Source organism: Panthera leo, chromosome A2 (assembly GCF_018350215.1).
Source record: "Panthera leo isolate Ple1 chromosome A2, P.leo_Ple1_pat1.1, whole genome shotgun sequence".
Taxonomy (NCBI): Eukaryota; Metazoa; Chordata; class Mammalia; order Carnivora; family Felidae; genus Panthera; species Panthera leo.
In genome coordinates this window covers 162,178,026-162,201,707 of record NC_056680.1, presented here as the reverse complement: position 1 = coordinate 162,201,707, position 23,682 = coordinate 162,178,026, and the positions used below count along the sequence as shown (strand labels likewise).

At 47.8% G+C, this 23,682-nt stretch overlaps 1 protein-coding gene across 9 annotated transcripts in view; it reads left to right on the top strand.

Moving 5' to 3' along the window:
* The window catches only part of PRKAG2 (protein kinase AMP-activated non-catalytic subunit gamma 2), a 258,209-nt gene that overhangs the window by 223,128 nt on the left and 11,399 nt on the right, over nucleotides 1-23,682 (top strand). For 8 of the 9 annotated variants that reach the window (XM_042927129.1, XM_042927128.1, XM_042927130.1 and 5 more), the window contains 7 exons: nucleotides 8,761-8,842; nucleotides 9,937-9,995; nucleotides 16,881-16,926; nucleotides 18,566-18,620; nucleotides 19,436-19,562; nucleotides 22,290-22,455; nucleotides 22,793-22,830. In XM_042927129.1, the coding sequence (XP_042783063.1) occupies nucleotides 8,761-8,842; nucleotides 9,937-9,995; nucleotides 16,881-16,926; nucleotides 18,566-18,620; nucleotides 19,436-19,562; nucleotides 22,290-22,455; nucleotides 22,793-22,830 (573 nt within the window). The remainder of the gene's footprint in view (nucleotides 1-8,760; nucleotides 8,843-9,936; nucleotides 9,996-16,880; nucleotides 16,927-18,565; nucleotides 18,621-19,435; nucleotides 19,563-22,289; nucleotides 22,456-22,792; nucleotides 22,831-23,682) is intronic. The other variant, XM_042927131.1, reaches the window with a different exon arrangement.

The window sequence follows — 23,682 nt, the reverse complement described above, 5'->3', positions numbered from 1 at the left end:
TGACCTTCACATCGGTCACCTGGCCCAGGTCGTCTTCGTCAGGCTTCCCCACTTCCCCGCTGAGCCTCTGAGGAGGAAGCCACTGGGCACAGCCCACGCGTACGGGGTGAGGAGCTGTGTTCCGCTTCCTTGGGGGCACAGGAACTGCCCGAGTTAGCTTACGTAGTAAGCTGATTGATACAAGTAATGTATTAATATCCCATTTCTTTATTCAGTCCTGTATGTCAGCAGAGATTTGTAAATACAGGTGTTCCGTTCAATTATGATCCATCACCACTTTACTTTCTTGCTCAAACTATTTCAGTCAGTATAATTTTTAGCAATGCCAACGTGAGAGCGAACGGCAGGCATCCAAATAAGTGTTTGCCAAGCACACGTTTGTAGAACACGCAGAAAATAAAGAACGAAGCGCGTTTCATCAAAAGCAAGCTCAGGGAAGGGCGTGACGAGGAGGGGCCACCCAGGGTCGTGTGAACTGGGGACCAGAACTGAGATCCGTAAGTGCAGAGGGGACAGGGCTTGCTCGTGTCAAAAGACAGAAGGAAAGAGAAGGCCGGCCTGTTGCTCGGGATTCACGCTGCAGGTGCCAAGAAACAGGAAGTAAAAGTCTCCCGCTCCTTTTGAACTTCTTCCACGTCAAGGACAATGATCTTCAAAATGGGAAGAGTGCAATAAATGGTGATTGGAGGAAGTTGAACCCTGAGATGGGTGTGGAGATTATGAAGGGTAGTCTCCGCGCTCAACCAGTTTGCTTTCTGATCCAGATGAATCACGTTCTAGTGTGATAAGGGGCGTAGAAAGCAGATTGCCAGGCTGTCGGTGACCTCGGAGGAATTGTGGAAAGTGGTCTGTCCGTGCCCCAGGCTGGAGATGAAAGAAAACGAGATTCCTCAAAACTCAAAACATAAAAAAAGCCTGTGGGTAGGGCGCGTGGCCCCAATCCCAGGTAAGACGTGTGAATGAGTTATTCATAAAAGTAAAAGAATAGTGATCGCTAGGAACCTATCATGAATTGACCAAAGAGGCCGCAGATTGAGCCCCATTTCCTTCTTGGACTGTTCCATCGGGGTGGTCAAGCCAGGACAGGCAAATCCCGGCTTCAGCCAGACAGCTGACGGAGCCTGGCACGGTGTCCCGGTGGACAGGACGCACAGTGCGGTCTGTCAGCTCGGTGCGCAATTTGATGGCTCGCCGTGGACCTCCGGAGAACGTTCGCTCGTTAACACTCAGCCTGGAGCACGGTTTCCAGTCGCGTTGGCTGCCTCTTGTGCATCGTTTTAAAATCCTCTTACGCCGCCTGTGACTCCAGCCCCGCCTCACCTCAGGCAGGTCCCTCGGGGTGGGGGTGACCCCCCCCCCCCCGGCCTGCTTTCTCAGCAGAGGATAGAAGCCAGTGGGTAACCGCCTCCACCTTGCACCCTCAGGGCGGGCAGTCCTCAGAAGATCCCACTGGGACTCCGTGGAACGGAGGAGTCAGTCTGCCCTTCCTGGCGGCCACCTCAGCCACCCGTCGACATACCCTGCCAGCCCGTTTCAGCCGCATCCTCCACACCTGCTCCTGGGGTCACAATTCCCAGATAAATGACCGCAGGCCAGGCTCTGCTTTCTGGGGAACCCAGGCTAAGAAACATAGGATTCTTTTACCCTAAGCCCATCAACATTTGGGACGGCGACTTGACTGCTGACTTCGTTGATGACGTCGTCTAACTTACAGAGGACTTGAGCCCAGGTGGGAGAGCTAATCATAAAATACAGAAAGATTTCTCAACAAGCCAAATAATTCTTAGGACCAGTGAATAAGTAGATGGCATCCAGGACAAAGGAAATTCTAGCATCCGTATTCCCGAAAAGAATAAAAGTGGGGGCAAAGCACGTTGCTCAAACCGGGGGGAGGAGAGGGTGAACCTGCCACGGCCCTGCCCCCAAGGCTTACACTACCTGGCGGGGCCCATGCTGACGCCCGTAGGCAGTGCACTGGGGACCAACGTATGGGTTTTCAAAGTGAGCAGTACAAAAACTTACGATAGAAAACAGCAGCCTCTGTCCCTGTTCCTTACGCCCTTGTCACACTGCCCGGAAACAACCAGTTCGGCTGTGAAATCTAGACTTGATTGCCGTGACACCTCAGTCCAGTAACTTCAGCCGTGTTTTACTTCCGGGTCTGGCGGCCCTGTGTTCCTGCTGCCTGTGTTGCCTCCTTCCTGCCCCCATCCTCCCAGTGTGTCTGGCTGTCAGGTGCCGGTGAAATCCTTCCCGGCGTGCTGGCATTATTCTCTGTCCATTCTATTCACTGCTGAGCCCAGTGCAAACTGTAGTTAACGTTTCCTTTTTCGGTACAATTCGGTGTTCTTCCTGGAGTCTAGAACTCTCCTGTGTTTTACTTTGACCACGTACATCTTTTCACACCTCTGACTTCTTGACGGAATTTTCCGTGTGGTCAGACCTGTCGGACGTGTTTGCAGCTCCGTTTGGAGCCACTCCTTCTGGGTCCTTTGTCTTCCTGCTCTGGCTGTCACTGCCGGCCTGCTCGTTGCTGTCTCCTGAGCCTTCGCTTCTTGTAACACCTGTCTACTGAACATGTGCTTTCTGCTTCCTTGATCTGTTCCCTCTTTTGGGGGGGGCGGCCGGAGGGTGGAGTACATTTTTTCAGGAGCTTCTGTCTTCGCCCACTCGGGCTGCACAGACCCAGCACAGCCTGGGAGCTTGAACAGCAAGAATTCACTTCTCACAGTTAGGGAGGCTGTAAGGCCAAGATCGAGGCGATGGTCGCTTCACCTGCACAGTGAGGGCTCTCTTCCTGGCTTGCAGATGGCTGCCTTCTCACTGTGTCCTCACAGCGCACATCTCTGCCACTAATCCCATCAGGGGGTCCCCAGCCCCAAACCCGATCACCTCCTAAAGGCCCTTCCTCCACGTACTATCCGTATTGGGAGTGAGGGCTCCAACCTGTGAGTTCTGTGGGGACACGTTCAGTGCGGGACACTTGCCGTTGAAGCGTGCACGGGAGATCCTTACACGAAATTTTAAATATCTGTGTTTCCCACGCTCACTTTACAGACAGCTGGGTATAGAATTCCATAATGAAAATAATTTTTATTTAGAATTTTGAAGGCATTATTCCCCTGCCTCTGACCATATTAGAAATCTGTTGTGATTTCTTTACATTTTTCTCTACCTTTTATACGTGGCTTTTTTCCCCTGTGACACTTTTGGGGTTTTCTCTTTCTACTTTGAACTCCCAAAATTTCATCCTGATGTGCCTCGTTGTGGTGATTCTCTTCACTGAGCCGGGCGGACGGCGTGCCTTTGGAACCCGGCGTTCGCGTCCCTCAGGTCTGTATTCCGTGTAGCGTGGCCTCGGTAATTTCCTTCCTGTTTCCTTTCCCTGGAACTTCGACCAGCGAGTCTTGGGCCCCCTGAGTTGGTCCTTTAATATTCTTATCCTGTCTCTCTCTCGGCCTTTTTGTTCTGCTTTTTGGGAGTCTTGTTTTCTCGGCCCTTCGGGTAAGACGTAGATAAAACTAGGACTCGTCCAGCTTTGTCAAGTGGCCGGTGAGTCTGGCTGGCTGTTCATAATGAAGAACGAGCGCCAAGAATTGAGTGGATACGTTGTGTTCACAAGTGGGCTTCTTGGTGGGTTCCACTGATCTTGTTCATCCCGGAACGTTCTCGTCTGTTTGTTGCATTTGTGGAGCAGTTTCTCCAGAAAATGGCCCTTTGTCAACGACGGCAGGTGGCTGTGGTTATTACCTGATCGGAAACAGCCGTCCTGTTTGTTTCTGGCTCTGTGCCCACCCCGCCAGGGCCTCCGGTCCTGGGTCTTCCGGGAACAGGGAGAGGCCGCTCAGCTTCTCTCCCACCGGGCTCAGCCCTTCCTCTTGGTTACTCGTTAACCTCCCCCCCCCCCCCCCACTTTCCACCCGCAGGCCTCCTGGCTCATCCCTTTTCCAGCTTATATTCCCTATAGTCTGGGGGTGACCTTCCAGGAGGAACAATTGTCAGGAATGATTTTACTCTGCCATTTTTAAGCTGAAGGAGACACAAGGGAAACCCTGGAAATCACAGAAAGGGTAGGAATTAGGTGCCGTGGCAGCAGAGAGAAGGGAGCACTACTCTGATGGGAGTGACCCGGGTAGGTTTTGCTGTGGAGTTAGAAGTCCAAGGTCAACTGGGTTTTAACAGGTAGAGTTGAAGGGAAGTTCCTTTGAAGCAGACGGGACACTGTGACGCAGAAGCAAAAAACAAAAAGTTCAGTTTGTGGGCTGGGGCTGGGCTGCAGAAGGGCTTGGACACCTCACCTGAGAAAGGCTGGACGCCTCCTACGCAGGGGACAGCTGTCAGACCGGAGAGCTGCCTCCAGGTAGTGTAAATCCACTGGGCAAGTCCTGATGCAAAAATGTAGTACAGAACCAGATTGGACGGTTCTAAAGAGCTCTAGCTGTTCATCGGCGTTAATTTTGAAAGCCCCACCATCTACTTCATTACTGAAAATCGGGGTAAAACCGTACAGAGAACAGTGACGCGTCAGAGGAACCAGATTCCCATTTTAGGGAACTCAGATGTGCTAGTTGGCATGAGACGGCCCCGCTCTCTTGGGGCTTGTTACTATTTTAAGAAACCGTTTATTAAAATTTTATGTTCCATCGTATCTAATGATCAACATTTGGTTGTTTGAAAATCCTATTAAAAGTACATTTTAGGGGCCACCTGGGTGGCTCAGTCAGTTGAGCGTCCGACTTCGGTTCAAGTCATGATCTTGCGGTTTGTGGGTTCGAACCCCGCATCGGGCTCTGTGCTGACGGCTCGGAGCCTGGAGCCTGCTTCGGATTCTGTGTCTCCCTCTCTCTCTCTCTGCCCCTGCCCGGCTCATGCTCTGTCTCTCTCTCTCTCTCAAAAAATAAACATTAAAAAAAAAATTTTTTTTAAGTACATTTTTAAACGGACAACACTTTGAGCAAATTGCATTTCAGTTGAAAAGAAATTTTCCGAGGTACTCAAGATCCCCCAAGAGTTTTTTTCCTGCAAATTGGAGCCAGACTGCACCAGTCTTCCTTTTGTCCTGTTTACCGGTTAACTGGTAACACTCTGTGCCGTCTGTAATCGTGAAGAATTTTCTAAGTCTAGTTTTAAATTGCTCTTCAGCTGCACACACATGGTGTTGAGAAAGCCAAGGTTCAGAAGGAGGTCCGGCCAGACCACAGGAGCCATAGGCAGGCCTGCCCTTCTGGGGCCTTGTGACACGGCCCGTGCGAGCGCAAGGGTGTCTCATCCACCTCACGGTGTTGTCCCGGGTCTTCGGAGGCTGGGACTCCTCCGCGATGTAGGGACATGTCAGCAGTGCCTGTGGGTGGGATTAAAACAGTGGCTGTTTCTCTCCTTCTGGTCGGACCCCTCTAGGGTGGGAAATTAAAGCATTTATTCTGTTTGGTTCTCGGTGCTGACCCCATGCCGAATATCCTCACCTACGAGCCCGGTTAGTCCGGTGAGGAAGACATCACCTGTTAACCTCATCGTGTACCTGCGAACGCCGAGGTTCAGAGAGGGTCAAGGGCCCGAGCAACCCAAGTGGGACTCTAGTTGGCCTGGCGATTTCACCCGTTGAAAAGAAAGGGGGCTAGGAGGTACTTTATGTAAGCATTTTCCTTATCTTTCGATGGTTCTGCCTCCTCTTGCAGAAGTGATGATACTTTTCACATTAAATTCTTAACTTCCTGTTTGCCGTGGGACTGCTGCCTCCCTGGGGGTTCTTCTCACAGTCTACCTTGCCACTGACCTCCAGCCCCAGTGTTCACTGAAGTCCGCACGCCTTATCAGTGCCTGACTTCCGTGTCACGGCCTGTGTGCCCCCACCGGTGGATTGGCCACATGCGGAGTCGGGTGCTGGCCTTTAGACGCCTATGGCAACCTCATAGCAGTTATAGGGCTGAGTAAGAGCTTTTAGGTAGCAGATTAGTCAGGGAAGTGAGATGTTGTGTTTCTGAAGGAAGAGTCATCACATTTGAGAGAAAAATGGCTGTTGGCGGCTTGTAGCCTCTTCGAAAGCAGTTGTGTGTCTTTTTCCTCCAGCTGATTTTCTCTTGGCCTTTGGTTCTTAGCATCTTGTCTGTGACATGCGCTTAGGTGTGGTTTTGTGTGTGTTTAACCTGCCTGGGGTTTATTCGATTCTTTTTAATAGTATCCAGCTTTCTGTTGAGATGCACCTATTTGAAAAGGATTTGGAAAACATCCACAGAAAACCTCCAGAATGACTGTGGAGCTCACGTCACATGCCGCCTTTCTCTCGGGAATTGGGGCTTCTTGAATCTCACCTGCGTGCTGCACACCGGTGCTTTCAAACAGAGATTTGTGTATTTTGTCTGGCTTGTGTAGTTGTTTCATCATGGCCAAACTCAGAACCTTCTGGAATGGGTCTTCAACAGATATGGCCACTTAGGGTTTCATGAATGATGTTGATGAATGATTTTAAAATTGGTTTTCTTGGGGTGCCTCGGGGGCTCAGTCGGTCGAGTTCCGACCCGGGATCTCGGCTCTGGTCATGATCTCACGGTTCATGAGATTGAGCCCTGCGATGCGGACTCGGCACCGTTTAGAAAAGCAAGCTGAGCTGATAATTTAATGTGTTTTAAAATCGGTTTATCTGTGACTTCTCCCCCATATTCTTTGGCGGTATTTTCTAGGACCGCCATCCGGGATCCCCAGAGCGTCATCCAGATAGAGCTAGCAGACCATACACATTGGCACACCGCCCCTGGGGGCCATGTAGTTGCACGAGCGGTATGAACGTCTTTGGGATTCTTGATACAAGCTGTGGTTCAAAAAATATTTGGGCAGTTTACGGATGCCACTTAGTTGCCGATGCTCTCCCATGTCATCTGATTGGCCCTCGGGACCTCCACGTCCTCTTCCCTGCCCTCTGATGATCTTGTAGATCGTCGGACACAGTCCGGGACGGGGCTAGAGAAGCATAGAAAATAATGAATGAGATTCCCTCACCCGCCAGCCGTCCCCGTACTCATGTAAGTGAACCAAGCGTCCACAGAAGTCGTGCCAAACAGAGGCAGAATGTGTCACAATAAAGGCATAAGCAGGTGTTGAATTGTTAACCCTAGTCTGATAGAAAGCCCTGGATTCCTATAATTCTCTCCTTTCTTTTTACTGTTAAGCTAACGGGTTTGGAATACAGTGGGTGGGGGGAAGAACTTTTTTCTTCCTTAGTTTAAAAGAAAACTATGCCACATTAAAATTTTTTTTAAAGAAACGCAGGGTCACTGTCCCCGCTCCTTAATACAGTCTGATTTTCTGCTTATTTCTCTTTGATCTTTTCCATTTAAACACATATTGTGTATAATTATAGCATAAAATTTAATAGTCTATGTTTCACACTGCCATAAACCTTTTTTCTTTTTTCTACTTCGAGTCTTCCTAATTTTTCTATTTGATGCTTTTTTTCTCATCTCGGTATGCCAGCATTTAATGTGTTCTCTTTCGTCGGGGGCAGATTTCTTTTCCAATGCCAATAATTAGAAATAATGCGACATTGGACGTCTTTGACTCCTACTCCTAAAATCTAGGATGACGCCATACTTCAGCAGAAAAAGCTAGTGCACAAACCGTATGAATATTTTCACAATTCGTCATACAAACCGAAGCTCAGAAACACAATTTATGGAGCCACACGCGGTTTTACAGCAGCACTTGCTTTAGGTGCTATCACTGAAAAATATTAGCCTTTTTAGCAGCTCTAAATAATACTTTAAATTTGCCTTCATCTTCATTCCTTTGGTTATTAATAAAGGTGAGCCGTCTTCCCTGTGTTTATCTGCCGTCCGTATTTAGAGAGTCCTCTTCAGCACTGAGCTTTTGGCTTTTTTTTTTTTTTTTTTAACATTTATTTATTATTTTGAGAGAGGGAGACAGAGCATGAGCGGGGGCAGGGCAGAGAGAGAGGGAGACACAGAATCCGAAGCAGGCTCCAGGCTCCGAGCCGTCAGCACAGAGCCCGACGCGGGGCTCGAACCCACGAACCCGCGAGATCGTGACCCTGAGCCGAAGTCAGACGCTTAACCGACTGAGCCACCCAGGCGCCCCTGAGCTTTTGGCTTTTAACGAACCATCCGCTCTGGTGCCTGGACCTGGCTTGGGATCCCAGAGGGGGCCTGTCGGGGTGATTCACAGAGATGCCAGATGTGAGCACTGCCCGAACGGGGCCCAGCCTGTGACAGGCACACGCTGAATGTTTATGCTGAATGTTATTATGGTCCCGGGACCACAATGAAAGTACGTGTGTATTACGTGTTTCATACCTTTTCTTTCTCAGCTTCCAGGAAATGAGAAAGTACACTTGTTTGCTTTGTTATTGAACATAGGAAAAAACAGATTTTCGTTTCAAGTCATTTGGTGTCACTTCAGCGTTTTCAGATGAACGGACAACCACATCAAGGAGAAATTGCACTGAAATTTAATTCTTTTATATGGTTTAAATCATATAAAGTCTCTGTGTATGCCAAAGTCTTTAGATACAATGAACAAAGAACATTTTTGAAGTTACTTGCATTGTTTCCATTTAAAAGATCTCCAGTCCCTGTAGGCTTCTGTATTTTTGCTGGTGGTAACAAACTCAGCTCTTTTGGGCCTGTCCAACTTACAGAAGTTGACATCGAAGATAACTGGTAAGATCTGGTCGGCTATTTTAGTTGAAGGTATTTTTCTCCCTGACACGTGGACTTGAAAGTCTGTTCTGTTTCTCCCGTTTGTCTCCAGGTGAAAAAGGCCTTCTTTGCCTTAGTAGCCAATGGTGTCCGAGCAGCGCCGCTGTGGGAGAGTAAGAAACAAAGTTTTGTAGGTAAGCAGCGCGGGCCGGGGAGAGAGCTGAAATGGCAACCTGAAAGGCCAAACGCCGAAGGTATTGTAATAGGCCCTGGTTTGGAACTCAGCCTAGAAAACTTGCTGCCAAGTTAAAGAACTTTCCGGCTTTTACATCCCGGCTGAGGCGGGGCTGCTGGGAAATTCAAAACACTTACGTACCCCTACTGAGTTTCTTTCTCCTATTTATTTATTCATCCAGTTTCTTTTGATTCAGTGCCCTTTTGGCTCCCGAAGGAGCTTATGTGCCTTTGCCAGCTCCTGCGAGCCCGGGGGTAGGGTCCGCGGGCGACGCTGTGCTCGGACACCTGACTCCGCGCGTGTGCACAGGCCCGCGGTCGGTCCCTGCTTGTCTGCCACACACCTTCTTGACGGTGCGGACGAAGTGACACAGGCCTGACGCCCGAGCCAGATCACCGCCGTACTGTTAGAAAAGTCCCGTAACTTACGATACCTGAATCCGTCACTTCTCATTTTGTAACTCGTAGCAGACAGTGAGCACGGTCTCTCCTCGTGGACTTCACGTTGTTTTGAAATTACCAGTGTACGTGTGCCTCCCTGCCCAGGTTACAGTTTCAGTCTCAAGGAAAAGTTTCCTGTCGTCTTCGTCTTAGGACGAAGCACGTAGGAAGCACTTCGTGGCCCTCAATAAACAGGCGCTAAATAAGCACTTAGACACTCTTTATAGAATGCTTCTCAGGAAACAATCCACCTGCCCCCAGAAAGGTCACGCGTCTAAAGCTTACGGAATACTTCATCTTATTTTAAAGTATCTCCAGTTATTTACATAGCTGCAAGTCTTTTGTGATGTTTTCTATTAATCAGTAAGTTTTCCATCACTGAATTGCCCAACACCGTGGTTGCTTCCATTGTACTCGCCATCCGGTCTATTTTCAGCTACGTTTGTCTTGGTTTGTTGTAGATAATTAACAGGTTAATAGCCCCAAGTAATATATTATTAAACCGTGCTTGATACCTTTAAAGTATATTTTAGAAGCTTTTCTAGTAAATATTTTTGCTTACCGTTCGAAATTTTTCATGGTTTTATATTTAACATACGATTCTCTGTTCCAGGAATGCTAACAATTACAGATTTCATAAATATACTACATAGATACTATAAATCACCCATGGTAAGTGCCAGAAATCCTTATGTCCGTAATCGGAGCTGTGTGTTTCTGCGTATGTGTGTGTGGGGTGAGGGGCGGGGGGGGGATTTTTACAACTAGAAGCACAGGTCAATCACAGAGGTCAGTTAGTCCCTGAACTTCCGATCTTTCACGGCATGATGGGCGTGCTGGGGCCCTGTGACTGCACGGACCCAGGAGTGAAGGCGGCCCTTCCCACAGCCTGCTGCGAGTGACGGTCCACGGCAGCGTCCCTCTGCAGATGACGGTGCCACAGAGTGGATCTTCCTGGGCCTCTTGCTGCGAGTGCAGCTTCGTGCGGTCACCCCCTAAATTCTTCTAACAAGAACGATATGTACTCTCTGGTTTCAAAGAAGTAAATCTTAAAATTGGACAAATTCAGCTTTGACATTTTTCTGCCAGTTACAAAAGGACTGGTTAATTTTAGTGGGAGAACTCCCTCGTCCCTGGTCCAGCTGTTTTGTAAGAGCACCATTTGAGAACCACATGATGGCCTTTATCTAACACTATGATTTTTGTGATTCTACCAGCTTGTTTAGTTTTTGTTGCCTTGGGCGGTTGATTGCTTTGCGCGGGAGGGGGGGGGGGGGCGGCGGGGAGGGGTGTTTTGTGTTTGTTTTTTCGGCAGGGGTGGGCAAGGACAGAATTGTGTAATTTTTTTCCTTCATACTATTTCGGGTATCTAAAAGGTAAAAAGACAATTCAATCAATTTTCTTTTTACACGTAATGGTTAATATTGCCCAATAACTAAATTCCTACGTAAAAGAAAAGACATGAGACCTACTCTTAGAACTAAGTTTTACCAAAGATTTTGTAAGTATGCCATATTTATTTCGCGTGACGTGCCTGATTTCTGAAATACTACCAATGCAGGTGAATGTTGGTTTTCATTATAGTGGTCACGTGTCTGCTTCTGAACTAGCAAGATCAACACAAGGATGATTATTAACTGGATGTATTTTGATAAAATGCAGCTAACCCCCGCATTAAAAATCTCAGCAGTAGTTATCAGTTAAACCAAAGTTTTTATAAAACATTTGTCTAAATATACAGGCCCCAATTTTTTTTTTATTATAATCGACATACAGTGTCAGTTTCAGGGGTGCAACACGGTGATTCAGTATCTTTACATGTTACAAACTGATCACACCAGGTCCAGTTGTACCGTCTGTCACCATACTAAGTTATTACAATTTTATTGACTATATTCCCGTGACTGACTAATTTTATAACTGGAAGTTTGTACCTCTTAATCCCCTCCACCCATTTCTCTTGTCCCTTCCCCTCTGGTGGCCACCAGTTCTCTGTATCTCTGAGTATATTTCTGTTCTGTTTGATTTTTAGATTCTGCATATGAGTGAAATCATAGAGTGTTTGTCTTTCTCTGACTTCACTTTATTTCACTTATTTCACTATGTCTCTGACTTATTTCTCTAGAATTTCACTCTAGGTCCATCCACGTTGTCACATTTAAATGGCGGCATTTGTTCATTATAACTGAGTAGCATTCCTGTGTGTGTGTGTGTGTGTGTGTGTGTGTGTGTGTGCGTGCGAGCACCACATTTTCTTTACTCATTCATTGACTGATGGACATTTGAATTGATTCCAGGTCTTGGCTCTTACAGCTCATGCTGCAGCAAGTGTGGGGATAAATGCATCCTTTCAAATTAGTATTTGGTTTTTTTGGCAGGTGGAGGAGGGGTTTGCAGGAAACCACCTGGAGCGGAATTGCCAGATCCTGTGGTAGCTCTGTTGTTCATTTTTTGGGGACCCTCCACACTGATTTCCACAGTGGCTGCACCAGTTTGCATTCTTAGCAACGGTGCACGAGGGTTCCTTGGTCTCCACATCCTCACCAACCCCTGTCGTTTCTTGTGTTTTTTATTTTAGCCATCCCGACAGGCGAGATCTCATTGTGGTTTGGGGTTGTATTTGCCCGATGGCTAATGATGTTGAGCATCTTCTCAAATGTTTATTGGGGGGCCAGTTTTTAAACTTGGTGAGAGTGTTCATCTCTGGTTTGGTTCTCTTACTGCTGGGATCTCCGTGGAATCCCTGGTGGCCGGTGGCTTAGTGAGGACTGTCCATTCTGCCTGGTGAAGACACAGCGTCTTGGTCAGTCTTTGCCTGGCCTCACGTCCGCTTACCCCGGCCGTGCCCAGCTTAGTACTCCGTCCAAAGCTCAGGATCTCTGCACTGCCGTCCCCTCTTGTCGTGGACAGCGCCTCCTCGTCCGGTTCTCTGCCCGCAAATTCCGCCTGCCCAGACTTTGATTCCTGTCTCCCTGACTCAGTGGGACTGTCATGCCCTGGCTGGGTCAGCTGCCTGCACTGCAGTCCAGAGAAAGAGGTGGGGATCATGGGGCTCGGTCTGCTTGCTTCCCTTCTCCCGGGGCTGACGGTCCGGCCGGTCCTGCCCTGCCTGTTGCCTAATGTCTGAAAACAGTCATTTCACATCCTTTTTTCCATTTTCTGGTTGTTTGCAGCTGGAGACTAAGGGTAGTGCCTTCCTCTCCATCACGGCTGACTGCGCTCTGTCGATGTTTTCTGTACCTCTCTGCCCTGGATGTTTCTGGCTGCTGTGTGCATTTCAGTATCGACTTGAACACCATCTGTTGTGAGTTAAACGCTGAACTTTCAGGGTAACCAAAGGTCCACTTAATCTGCCCTTATTTTTGTTTTAAACCAAATGAAGAGTAAAAAGAACAAGTATTCATAGTTTTTTAAACCAACCCGCCCAGAGGCCGTCTCTCGCTGCTCTCTGGATCTGCGTGCTGCGCCCCCACCCCACCCCACCCCACCCCTGCAGTCTGCCTGGTTCCCTCCTGCGTTGTGTCATTCAGTCCTATCGTGACCGTTCTGCCGTGACGGGCCATCGCAGTTGTTGTTCAATGACACCGTCATTACTTCATCCTCATTTTTGAAGAAGGCTTTTGCTGCATCATAGAAGCTGAGTTAATAGTTGTTTTTTTAACACATCCACGCTGCAGCTCCTCCCCGGTGCTTCCGGTAAGAGGTCAGTAGACCTGTTCATTCTTACGCGTTCCGTAGAATACGCTGTTTCTTTCTGGCTTGAGATTGTCTCTCTAACTCGGGGCTTCAGCAGTAGCAGGGACATGCCCGGGTTTGGTTTTCTGTGTCTTTATCCCGCTCCAGGTTTGCTGAGTTTCCGTGATCTCCTAAGTCGGTTTTTCACTGAGTTGGGAAGTTTCTGGCTGCTGTTTCTTCAGATATTTTTCCTTTCTCATCCCCTCTCCTCGGGGACGTCAGGCATAGGAGCATCGGGCCACTTGACCACGGTGTTCATCTTTCAGGGCTCAGCGTCACTGACCTGTCTTCATTTGCTACTTGCCGATTCTCCCTTGGGTGATCTCCAGCCTTATTTTCAAACCTTGTTCCTATTGAATTTTCAGTGAGGTTGGGAGCTCACACTTGAAAGATTTTGTGGCGTCTTCGTAAAATTTTCTGTGGCTGATCTTCCACAAAACGGAAACGGAACTCTTAAACCATAATTTTCACGTATGTTTCGGAAAGAACTTTTCCTCTGAGCGAGAGACACCGCCACCGCCGCCCCTCTCGACCACTGTGGTTACAGAAACGTAGGTACTGGATGCCTCTTTTTAACTGTTGAATTTTGTACTCGAGAACGGTGGTCGGCAGTGTTATACTTGGTGTTGGTGACACTTCTCGTTTCTCCTCTCCTTCTGAGCTGACCTGCTAGGCTCCTTCTCTTCCTGCCTCCCCGTAATTCCTAATTGTGGATATTTTCTAAAGCTTAGCCTTCGGCCTTCTTCTCGTCTGTGTGGCTGCTCTTGCCCAACTTCATGTTCACACTCTCCTTTCTGTCCTCCTCCTTGTCCTTAGGCCCCTGCCAGTTGAAAGTCTAGACTTTCACAATCCTACTCCTGGATCACCTTAGTGATGGAGAGTTCCCTGCATCAGTCACCTCTGACAGAATTAGTCACTCTTTCTCTGCACCCGTTAATGCCCTTATGGCACTTTTCATGCTGCATTCTCATTAGTCGTAAGGCAGCGTTTCTCTGCTGGGAGCCATTTTGCCCCTCGCGCCCCCCCCCCCCCAGCCCAGGGGACATTTGACAACATCTGGAGATATTTTTGGTCACAGCTAGAAGGGCAGGGTGGTTCTGGTGTCTGGTGGGCAGAGGCCAGGGATGCTGCTTAATAGCCTACAGGGTACAGGACGGTCTCTACAACAAAAGTCACCTAGCCTAAAATGTCACTAGTGCCAGGGTTGAGAAATGCTGTTATGGGGGGGATCTGAATCTCGGGCTAGATTTTGAGTTCTCTGAGGGAGAAGGTAGAGACTGTATCTTACTCATCTTTGTATCTTACACGCACACACACACACACACACACACACCCTTCCCATCACGTCAGGGCCAAACACACCTGGTTCATAATAGACGCTCACGTTGGTGAAACCGCATCCACGCTGGCGACTGTGGCTGAAGACCTTCGGGCCCGTGCAGGCAGGACGCAGGGAGGCCTCTGCTCAGCTGAGCACTGGTGTCTTCTCGGGACTTCCAGAGTGAGGCCTGGAGCTGTAGTTTCTGTTTGTAAACTATGTTCGACCATATCCTTGAAGAACAAAACCTTGGGACGCCTGGGTGGCTCAGTCGGTTCAGCGTCCAGCCCTTGATTTCGGCTCAGGTCACGATCTCGTGGTTTGTAAGTTCGGGCCCCACCTCGGGCGCCGTGCTGATGGTGCAGCACCTGCTTGGGATTCTCTTCCCCTCTCTCTGCCCCTCTCCTGCTCGCTCTCTCTGTCTCTCTCTGAAAAATAAACTTAAAAAAAAAAAAAAAAAAAAAACCAGAATCTTGCCGTTTGCAACATGGAGGGCTCCAGAGCGTATTATGCTAAGTGAAGTAAGTCAGAGAAAGACACACAACATGTGATTTCACTCATGTGTGGAATTTAAGAAACAAAACAGCTGAACATAAGGGGAAACAAAAAGAGGCAAAACATAAAACAGACTCTTAAGGATAGAGAGCAAAGCGAAGGGGGCTGGAGGGAGGTGGGCGGAGGGATGGGCTAGTTGGGGGATGGGCATTAAGGAGGGCGCTTGTGATGGGCACTGGGGGTTGTATGGAAGTGATGAGTCACTCATTCTCTTCGTGAAACTAGTATCACACCGTATGTTAACTGGAACTTAAACAAAAAAAAACCCACGCCCTCCCCTTCCCTTGACCTTCGGTTCGGCTTTCCTCTCTGGTGTGGATATTTACTGCTCCGTCACCTAGCATCAGAACCGGGCGGGGGTGGGGGACTTTTTACGTACCGGTCTCTCTCTCCCTCCTGTTAAATTAATCTCTGAACCTTTCGGTCCTTCTTCCTGTGGCCCCTGTATCACCCCGATCACGGTTCTAGACCTCACCACCCGAGACTCGGTTTCCCATCTGGCGCCGGTGCTGTGAAAGCCTCCTCCTTAGACCCTTACCATCACGTCATCATTCGCTTCAAACCCATCAGGGCTGACCCGGCCTCGTCTCCCGGGCCAGGCAGCCCCCGGGCCATGGGGCGGTCGAGGGAGCATGAGGCCACGTTGGTCCCCAGCCCTCACTCCAGCCCTGCGTGTCCTCCGTGTTCCTTGAGCAGGGGCGAGTCTTTCCTCCCCAGGCCTTTACTCGAGTTTTTCTGCTTTTTGTAAAGCCCACTCGCCATGCGGGCCCGGCTGAAATCTTCCTCCTCGACACTTCCCTGGCCTGACCTCTGGTCGTCTCTACCTTGTGCGTGTCCCCGTACTCAGCCTTTTAGAGGGTGACCTCCTACAGTTGACTGTTGAACAACACGCTGACTCTGGGGAAGTCACACATCACGCACAGATTTTCGACGGCGCGGGGGTCGGCACCCCTGACCCCGCGTCGCTCTAGGGTCGGTGGCATTTTTATCTAAGACTGCCTTGATGCTGCTGCCGTCTGTATTTTGAGCTCCAAGAAGAGGCCACGTTTTCTTATTTCAGGTGCCCCCTTGAGTCCCAGCACAACGCTGATAGAAGTAAGGCGTAGTGATTTTTTGAAACCCTGAGCCGGGAGGGGAGGCCACAGGGGGGCGCCGCGGAGAACCACCGTCTTGGGCCAGGCCCTCTATTTCCTGTTCTCTCCCGGGATGCTCACAGAAGCCGTATCTGGAGGGAGTTTGCACGCACTCGTCTTGGAAGGGAAGCGGATGGAGAGGTTAAATAACTTGGCCAAGAAGAGCAACTAAGAAAGTGGTAGGGCAGGCCTCGAGATTTGAAACAAAGCTGAACGACTCCAAAGTGACTTTGTATTATACTGTGCCGTTTAACCCTCCAGGTATTTTATGCCCTTCCTACCCTGGGGAAACAGGTCGATACGGTCCAGGCACAAATTGACCTAACAGCTTTATTTTAGCACCATGTAACCACTTGTCCTTTTTAAATTAGAGATGCTAAACATTTTCTGTACCCTGAAAAAGAGGGAATTGGGCATGTATGTCCATACGTGTTTTAAAATTTAAGCGGATCAGAAATGTTTCTATTAGATTTCATGAAAATATTACCCTAGTTTATGTTTTAAACGTAAACACTTTTTATTTTTTTAAGTAATCTCTACGCCGAGTGTGGGGCTCTGACTCACAACCCTGACATCGAGAGTCCCGTGCCCCACTAACTGAGCCAGCCAGGCACCCCTGTTGTGTTTTAAGTTTAGAAAACATTTATCTTTCAAGAAACGTAGAGCACTTTATGTTTCTAATTTATGTTTCCAGTATTTCTGAATTATCTTGACTGTTTCCATCTGCCGAATTATGGGACTCCACAGTAGTTATGAAATTTTTTTCTTATGTTGTATATGTTAACGTTTGTAAATAAGAATTTTTCTCATTTGCAGGTACAGATCTATGAATTAGAGGAACATAAGATTGAAACATGGAGGGGTAAGCACTATTGGGTGTTAAAAATCTTTTAGGATCAGGAAAAAAATGTGTGTAAAACACGTCTTAGCTTCACAGATCCTTTTCTCTTTGCTTAAGAAATTATGTGATTAAAACATTTATTTCTATTTTAATCTTGAATAGTGTGCTATTATTGTAAACACCATCCATTCTGTTTACTAGGGGATCCTATAACAAGTCCTCACACTAAGGCTGGGATAGAAAGACAGTGAACTAACCAGTGCCCCGGTCACTGCCCCCCACGGAGCCACCACTGACTGCTAAGGATTACCCTCCTTGCCCACAGATTTATCTGTCTATAGAAAATGCACCAGGCGAGTGCTTAAGATGAACAAAATTAAGGATCTGTTCTTAAATTTAATCATTATTTCTTTATAATGGAGAAACACAGAACAAACGAACCTTAAACTAGAAGGTGTGAATAAAATGACATGAAAAAGGAACCCTTCGAAGTCACAGTACCTTTTCCGCAATGGATCCATTTTTTAAATTCTGATTTCACGATCGTGAAATTGTTCTGTCTTAGCGAGCCCCGTCGTGCTGGATTGATGGGGGGGGCAAAGGGCCCGTCACTGGGATGGGACAGGACTCACTGAGGAAGGCAGTCGGACCGACGTTGAGGAGAGGCCTTTGTAGGGTGTTCAGAGAAGAGCCTGGCTAGAAACGGAGGGACCGGTAGATAGAAATTTTTTGATTAATAATTTGCTTGGAATGATGAGCAACCTTTGTGACCAGCAGCCGCAGAATCCGAACGTCCGTGGGAATTCTCTAAAGGGCTAGCGGCTCTTTCACTCCATTTGACTTGGAAGTTTCGCTGAGCGATATATTTGATTTAGAATGGCTTTGTCAAGTCAAACAAAACAGAGTCAACATGGGATCCGTATCTTAGCCCTGCCTGTTAGGAAGTGAATATATAACTTAACACCAAGACAGATCTTCCTGATCAGATTCTACTGCATTATAAGTAACGTTAGACTAAGATTTAAGTATATTTACAGTTTGACGTGAGATGGTGCTCAGTGGTAATGATGGTAACGTCAAGATACTTCTTCATGCTTTCTGTATAGAAACCTCCACGAGGCAGATTTCATTACAGTGGGTCTCTAGGAAGATAGTTTCTACAGACTCCCAAGATCCCCAAGATGCAGGTTTTGAGCATGAGTTTGGGGAAACAAAACTGAAGCACATTTAAAGGACAAAGTCTGTTGTAACTTTTATTTTCTATTTTGACTTGGGAAAATTAGTTTTAAAGGATTCTATGAACACTTCTGTCTTAAGGGTGATAGTAATTTGCTAATATTCTAGTGACCTCTGCTGGTTTTGATTTTTTACATCAGATTGCTTGAATATTCTTCTCATTTTTACAACATCTATTGTAATACTGTTTTTAAATATTTAATTTTTCCACAAAGGCAGCATCCCGAAAGCAGCTTTTATAAGTTGTTTAAAATAGTCCTAACCCTAATTTATCCGGTAGTGTTCAGTAAATTGCATTCATTTGCTTTTGGTTTTTAATCCTTCTAATTGTTGTCTGTAAATTGAAGAGTAGTTTAATTTATGTAATAATTACAAACGGCAAATGGGTTGTTACTAACTGCATATTTTCTTTCTATAAAAACAGAGCTTTATTTACAAGAAACATTTAAGCCTTTAGTGAATATATCTCCAGATGCAAGGTAAACTTGTAAAGTTTTTCTCCTTTGAAAACATTCATTCAGATTCTTGTTTTGTTTCCATGATTGCTAGGTGTTTCATCTAGATAGGGGCCAGCCAGCCCTCCCTGATTTCAGATATTGAATTCAGTAGATGTAGAGGCAATAGAAATCAGTGTTTGTCCAGAGGATTGATAATGGGCTGGGAGGAGGGTCACGTTAAGCAGTTTTAAAATCCCGATCACCAGCAGCACAAACCATCCGGGGAGCTCTGCCTCCGACCTGTTAGATCGCCTCTGGAGGGTGGTGCCCAGGAACGTGCATTCCGGAAGCTCCCCCAGGGGTTGTAGCGTGCCCTGAGGTTGAAGGTCACTCTCCGTTAGACATGGGTCAGGAGGTCATCGGAAGAACGCGTCACCCCTCGGGAGTCCTCTAGCGCATACGTTTTGACCCAGGCCTTCTGGGGCGGCTCCGGCAGCCCCGAAGGGGGTCGCAGTGAGTCCGCTACGGGGCGGGGCCGGGCCCCAGCTCCTGGTCGCTGGTGTGGTCCCTTCGCAGTCCTGTCGTTCTCAAACAGCAGCATTAAACACGGTTAGAACCCCCTCTCCTAGAGATCCGTAGCTCACGCTTGTATCTGAGATTGACACAGACTGGGAACAATCAAGACCTCTTGCTGAGATACCCAACGTAAAACTTTTCCCAAACACTGCTTTGAGTCAAGTCAACCTTTTATTGCCGTGATGTGAAAACACTGAAAAGGCTTCTAAAGCAGGGGTGGTCCAGAGCGTTTTACATTTTTCCTTAAAGCCTCCTAACAACTTTGATGGCTTTTCCCGCAGCCTCTTCGATGCTGTATACTCGTTGATCAAAAATAAAATCCACAGATTGCCAGTTATTGACCCTATCAGTGGGAATGCACTTTATATACTTACCCACAAAAGAATCCTCAAGTTCCTCCAGCTTTTTGTAAGTAGTTTTTAGTGTTTCTAAAGACGTAGTTGCATCTACTTTAACTAATTTACTTCAAGTAAATTGGCTCCTGTCACCCTCAGTGGAAGTGGTTCGCTTTGGCATTGCGATTGTTAGGAGGTCTCCATCGTTGCTAAGCTGCACTTTCTCAACTTACTGCATTCTCCAAGTTGATTCCATGTAAGAAGCAGTCGCCTTTCAGGGCAAGTGTCAAAATACTCAACACGCTTGAAATTCTCTATTTAAGTTAGAATGTTTCATCACCTAAAACAAGAGGGCAGGAAAGCAATCTGCCAGTCAGTCTCTTTAAGACACTGCTATCTTAAGATCGGTTGAGCCAGTATTTACAGCAAATTGCCTTAACGATGCTTTATCGGTATCATGGTTGCAGAAACATTCAAACAATACCGTCCCCAGGATTATCTTATTGGAAATTACAGCGATAGAAAAACCCACAGCGAATAGAATTTTGGCACAAGAATACCATGTTGGTCCAAATTCGGGCTGTGTTACCGGTAGGTTTTCTCAACTGCGTTTGAAACGAGACCTCTTCCTAATCATCCCGAACGTTGGCCTCCTTGGTCAATACTAAAGGCGCCGAAGGACCCGAGTTTTTACAAGAGGGCTTTAATTTTTCCCCTTCAGATTACATGCCCTGAATTTGCAGTTAGCCATCGTTGGTCAGCTAGGACCAGTAGGAGGCCTCATTCGTGGTCCCGAAGAGACGACACGTGAAGTCGTGTTTTTACGGAATGTACTAGACATTAAAAATCGACCTCAGATGCGCTTCCCCCGCTTCCTACCGCATCAGTTAAGGAAATAAAACGGCGCTCTAGCGCGACGCAGAGAGGCGGGCATCCCGACCTCAGCTTTGCCAGACAGAAGCACCGAGGGGTCCGTAGTTGGGAGAATCAAGCCAGTCCTGCATTTTCATAGTTTACCTGGGAAACTAACACTCTTCACGATTAAATAATTGCTAAGACAGAAGGTAGGAAATTGACAAAAAAGCAGGCAGTAGAAAGACAGTGTAGGGGACAGTCAGGGACGGATAGTGCTGGGTAGACGTCCCCCCTGTCAGGCACAGACCCCGGGTCTGCTGTGCGCTGAACAGGCTGTCGCCCCAGGATCCCAGTTGAGTGGGACCCAGGACGGGGCCGTGTATCCAGGGCCCGCAGGTGCCAGGCTTTTAGCCCACCCACCCCCTAGAGCGATCGCACTAAAGTGACAGTAATCGTCATAGCTGAAGACTCTTCAGCATTTGTCACGTGGCAGGTACTGTCCTGCCCGTGTCACACGACACCTCTAATCCTCGCCTCCACCCTCTCAGGTAGGTATTTTTACGCGTCCCCACCTTCGAGGCGGTGAAACTGAGGTGGAGCGACTGCCAGCTCACTGCCGGCAGTGGCTGAGAGGCTCCCGACGGGCGGCCTCTCGGCCTCCCTGCCTCCGCGGCCCTGTCGGCGGGCGGTGTCGCGGCTCCTCTGTGCGGAGGCGCCCGGCTCAGAGACTTAAGCCTGCCCCGGGTCTCCCAGATGTTTCTGGTCGAGTCCAGCCCGTTTTCACGGCTGCACCACTGCGGATGCCAAGGAACAGTGGGAGGCGGGTCTTGGTGTCCTCCTCTTCCGTAAAAAGTCGAGGAGGTCCCCTCTGCCAGTACAGCCTTACATTTGGGCCAATATGGTAATGAAGTCATGCTCTTAGAATATTCACCTGGAGGTTTTCAGATTAAAATACAGGATTTTAAATAAAACTTCAGACCCTGATTTTTACTGATCCGAGGTCATTTTCTGAGGCAAAAGTGGCCTTTCCCTTGGAGACCGTTGACAGTTAGCCTGAGCGTACAATTTGGAACAGGGGTTGTCCTGCGTCACGATGGGCTAGATGACCTAATAGGTCTTTCTTTTTTTTCTCTAAATTTCTAGGATTCTCATGATTTGAATATTGATGAACTCTTTGACTTGAACATTTTGTTTCTTCTAATTGTTCATCTTTTCCTGATAATTATAAGGTACAGCAGGAGGACGGAATCAACTATACCCTTTATACAAGGTGGATTTTTGAAACCGTAGACCTTATTTTGTCTTAGTCAAACATGACCCTAGACTCCTCTCTTCTGACTTCTCCCTCCTCCTCTAAAACAGCCCATGAAAAGAAAAGCGAACTTTTAAAGGTTCTTGCAATTCTGTTGGCCTGTTCTTTGCCCCTCGTAATCACAAGGTGGAGTCCTCAGGATGTGGGGGTGGGGGGGGGCCGGGGTGAGGACTAGCTTAGCTCAGACAGCTCTCCTGAGACGCTCTGGGTTTGGAAACGCGTGGGTTCTTGGTAGATATTCCTTAATGCCGACAGCAGGACCAGGAATTTAAGATAAATATCTAAGGATACAGGATTCTTGGTGGCTATGGGTCTGAACTTCCAGAGAGACCTCTTGTTCCCTCTTCTGTCCACGTTTTCCGTGGGTGAAGAGAAGGGGAACGTTACACTGTGTGAGTGCCTTGTAGTGTTTTACTAAGTCGTTGAACAGAAGCGTAGACCCGTAAACCGGTTTGAATGCAGACTGCAGTTCCTACGTGTAGCATTTCCGTGTTCGTTCGGACATCCGGGTAGATGGTCAGAAAACCGCTAACTGTAATCTGTGATACGTAGTGTTTTGTTTCAAGTGTGGACATGTGCACGTTGAAAAGGTCTGCTCGGGCTCTAGAACATTTGTGTTTATCTTCTGCTTAGATGTCTGATATGCCAAAGCCTGCCTTCATGAAGCAGAACCTAGACGCCCTTGGCATCGGGACCTACCACAACATCGCCTTCATCCACCCGGACACTCCCATCATTAAAGCCTTGAACGTCTTTGTAGAAAGACGAGTGTCGGCCTTGCCTGTGGTGGATGAGTCAGGTCTGTGGGTTTGGTCAGACAGAGACCACGCTTTGTCTCCTTGGGGCAAACTGACTGCTAAGCGGTCAGCAGATCAGACTGGGTGGGTGGCCAGCAAGGGGGGTGGGGATGAGAGTTTCAGACATGGCGGATCAAGTCAGCACCGAGCAGCGCTCGGGTTAGCAAGGACTTGGACCTGGCTTATTTCTACACTGGCTGTTAAGATGGGATTTCACGTCCGTTTAAAATTAGGCAAGTTTGTTTAATCGCTAGTAAGCATCTGGCTAAGACTGATTTTAAGTGGTATTTTTTTTGTCTCTAAGACCTGTTTTTTTCTAACATTTGTTTTCATTTTTAGGAAAAGTTGTAGATATTTATTCCAAATTTGATGTCATTGTAAGTACTTTTAATTTTGTTACACCTGTCGTCTAGAATGCATTTAAAACAGATTCGTGGGGCGCCTGGGTGGCTCAGTCAGTTAAGCATCCGACTTTGGCTCAGGTCATGATCTCACGATTTGTGAGTTCGAGCCCCGTGTCCGGCTCTGTGCTGACAGCTCAGAGCCTGGAGCCTGCTTCGGATTCTGTGTCTCCTTCTCTCTCTGCCCCTCAGAAATAAATAAGTGTAAACTAGGTACATTAACCTGCTTGTGGTTTTCCCTCATTACCAGCTTTTGTGAACGTGAGGACCGGAGGATTCTGCAGACTGCCCAGAGTTACTGTGCTTAACATCCCCTGGGTTAGCAGTGAATAACATATTAGCATCTTCTGGTTTTTCCAGTCTATGTGTAGTTTATCCATTACTACAGCATGTGTGAATATTATAGACGGTCCTATTTCTGTGGGCAAGACATTATTTATTCCATGTGCTTAGTGCACACAGTGATTCAGGGGTCACTTTAGGGGTTATAATCATCTCATTGTTTTACTGATTGGGAACAGCTGTTCTCAAGAAAACAGCAAATATATTCGTTATTTAAAAATTTTTTTTAATGTTTATCTTTGAGAGAGAGAGAGAGACAGGGCACGAGTGGGGGAGGGGCAGAGAAAGAGGGAGACACAGCATGGGAAGCAGGCTCCAGGCTCTGAGCCGTCAGCACAGAGCCCGACGCGGGGCTTGAACCCACAGACTGCGAGATCAGGACCTGAACCAAAGTAGGATGCTCAACCGACTGAGCCACCCAGGCGCCCCCATATTAGAGTTAGTTAAAGTCCTGTTTCGAGGGCTCTGTTTTTGATCCCTGGTGCA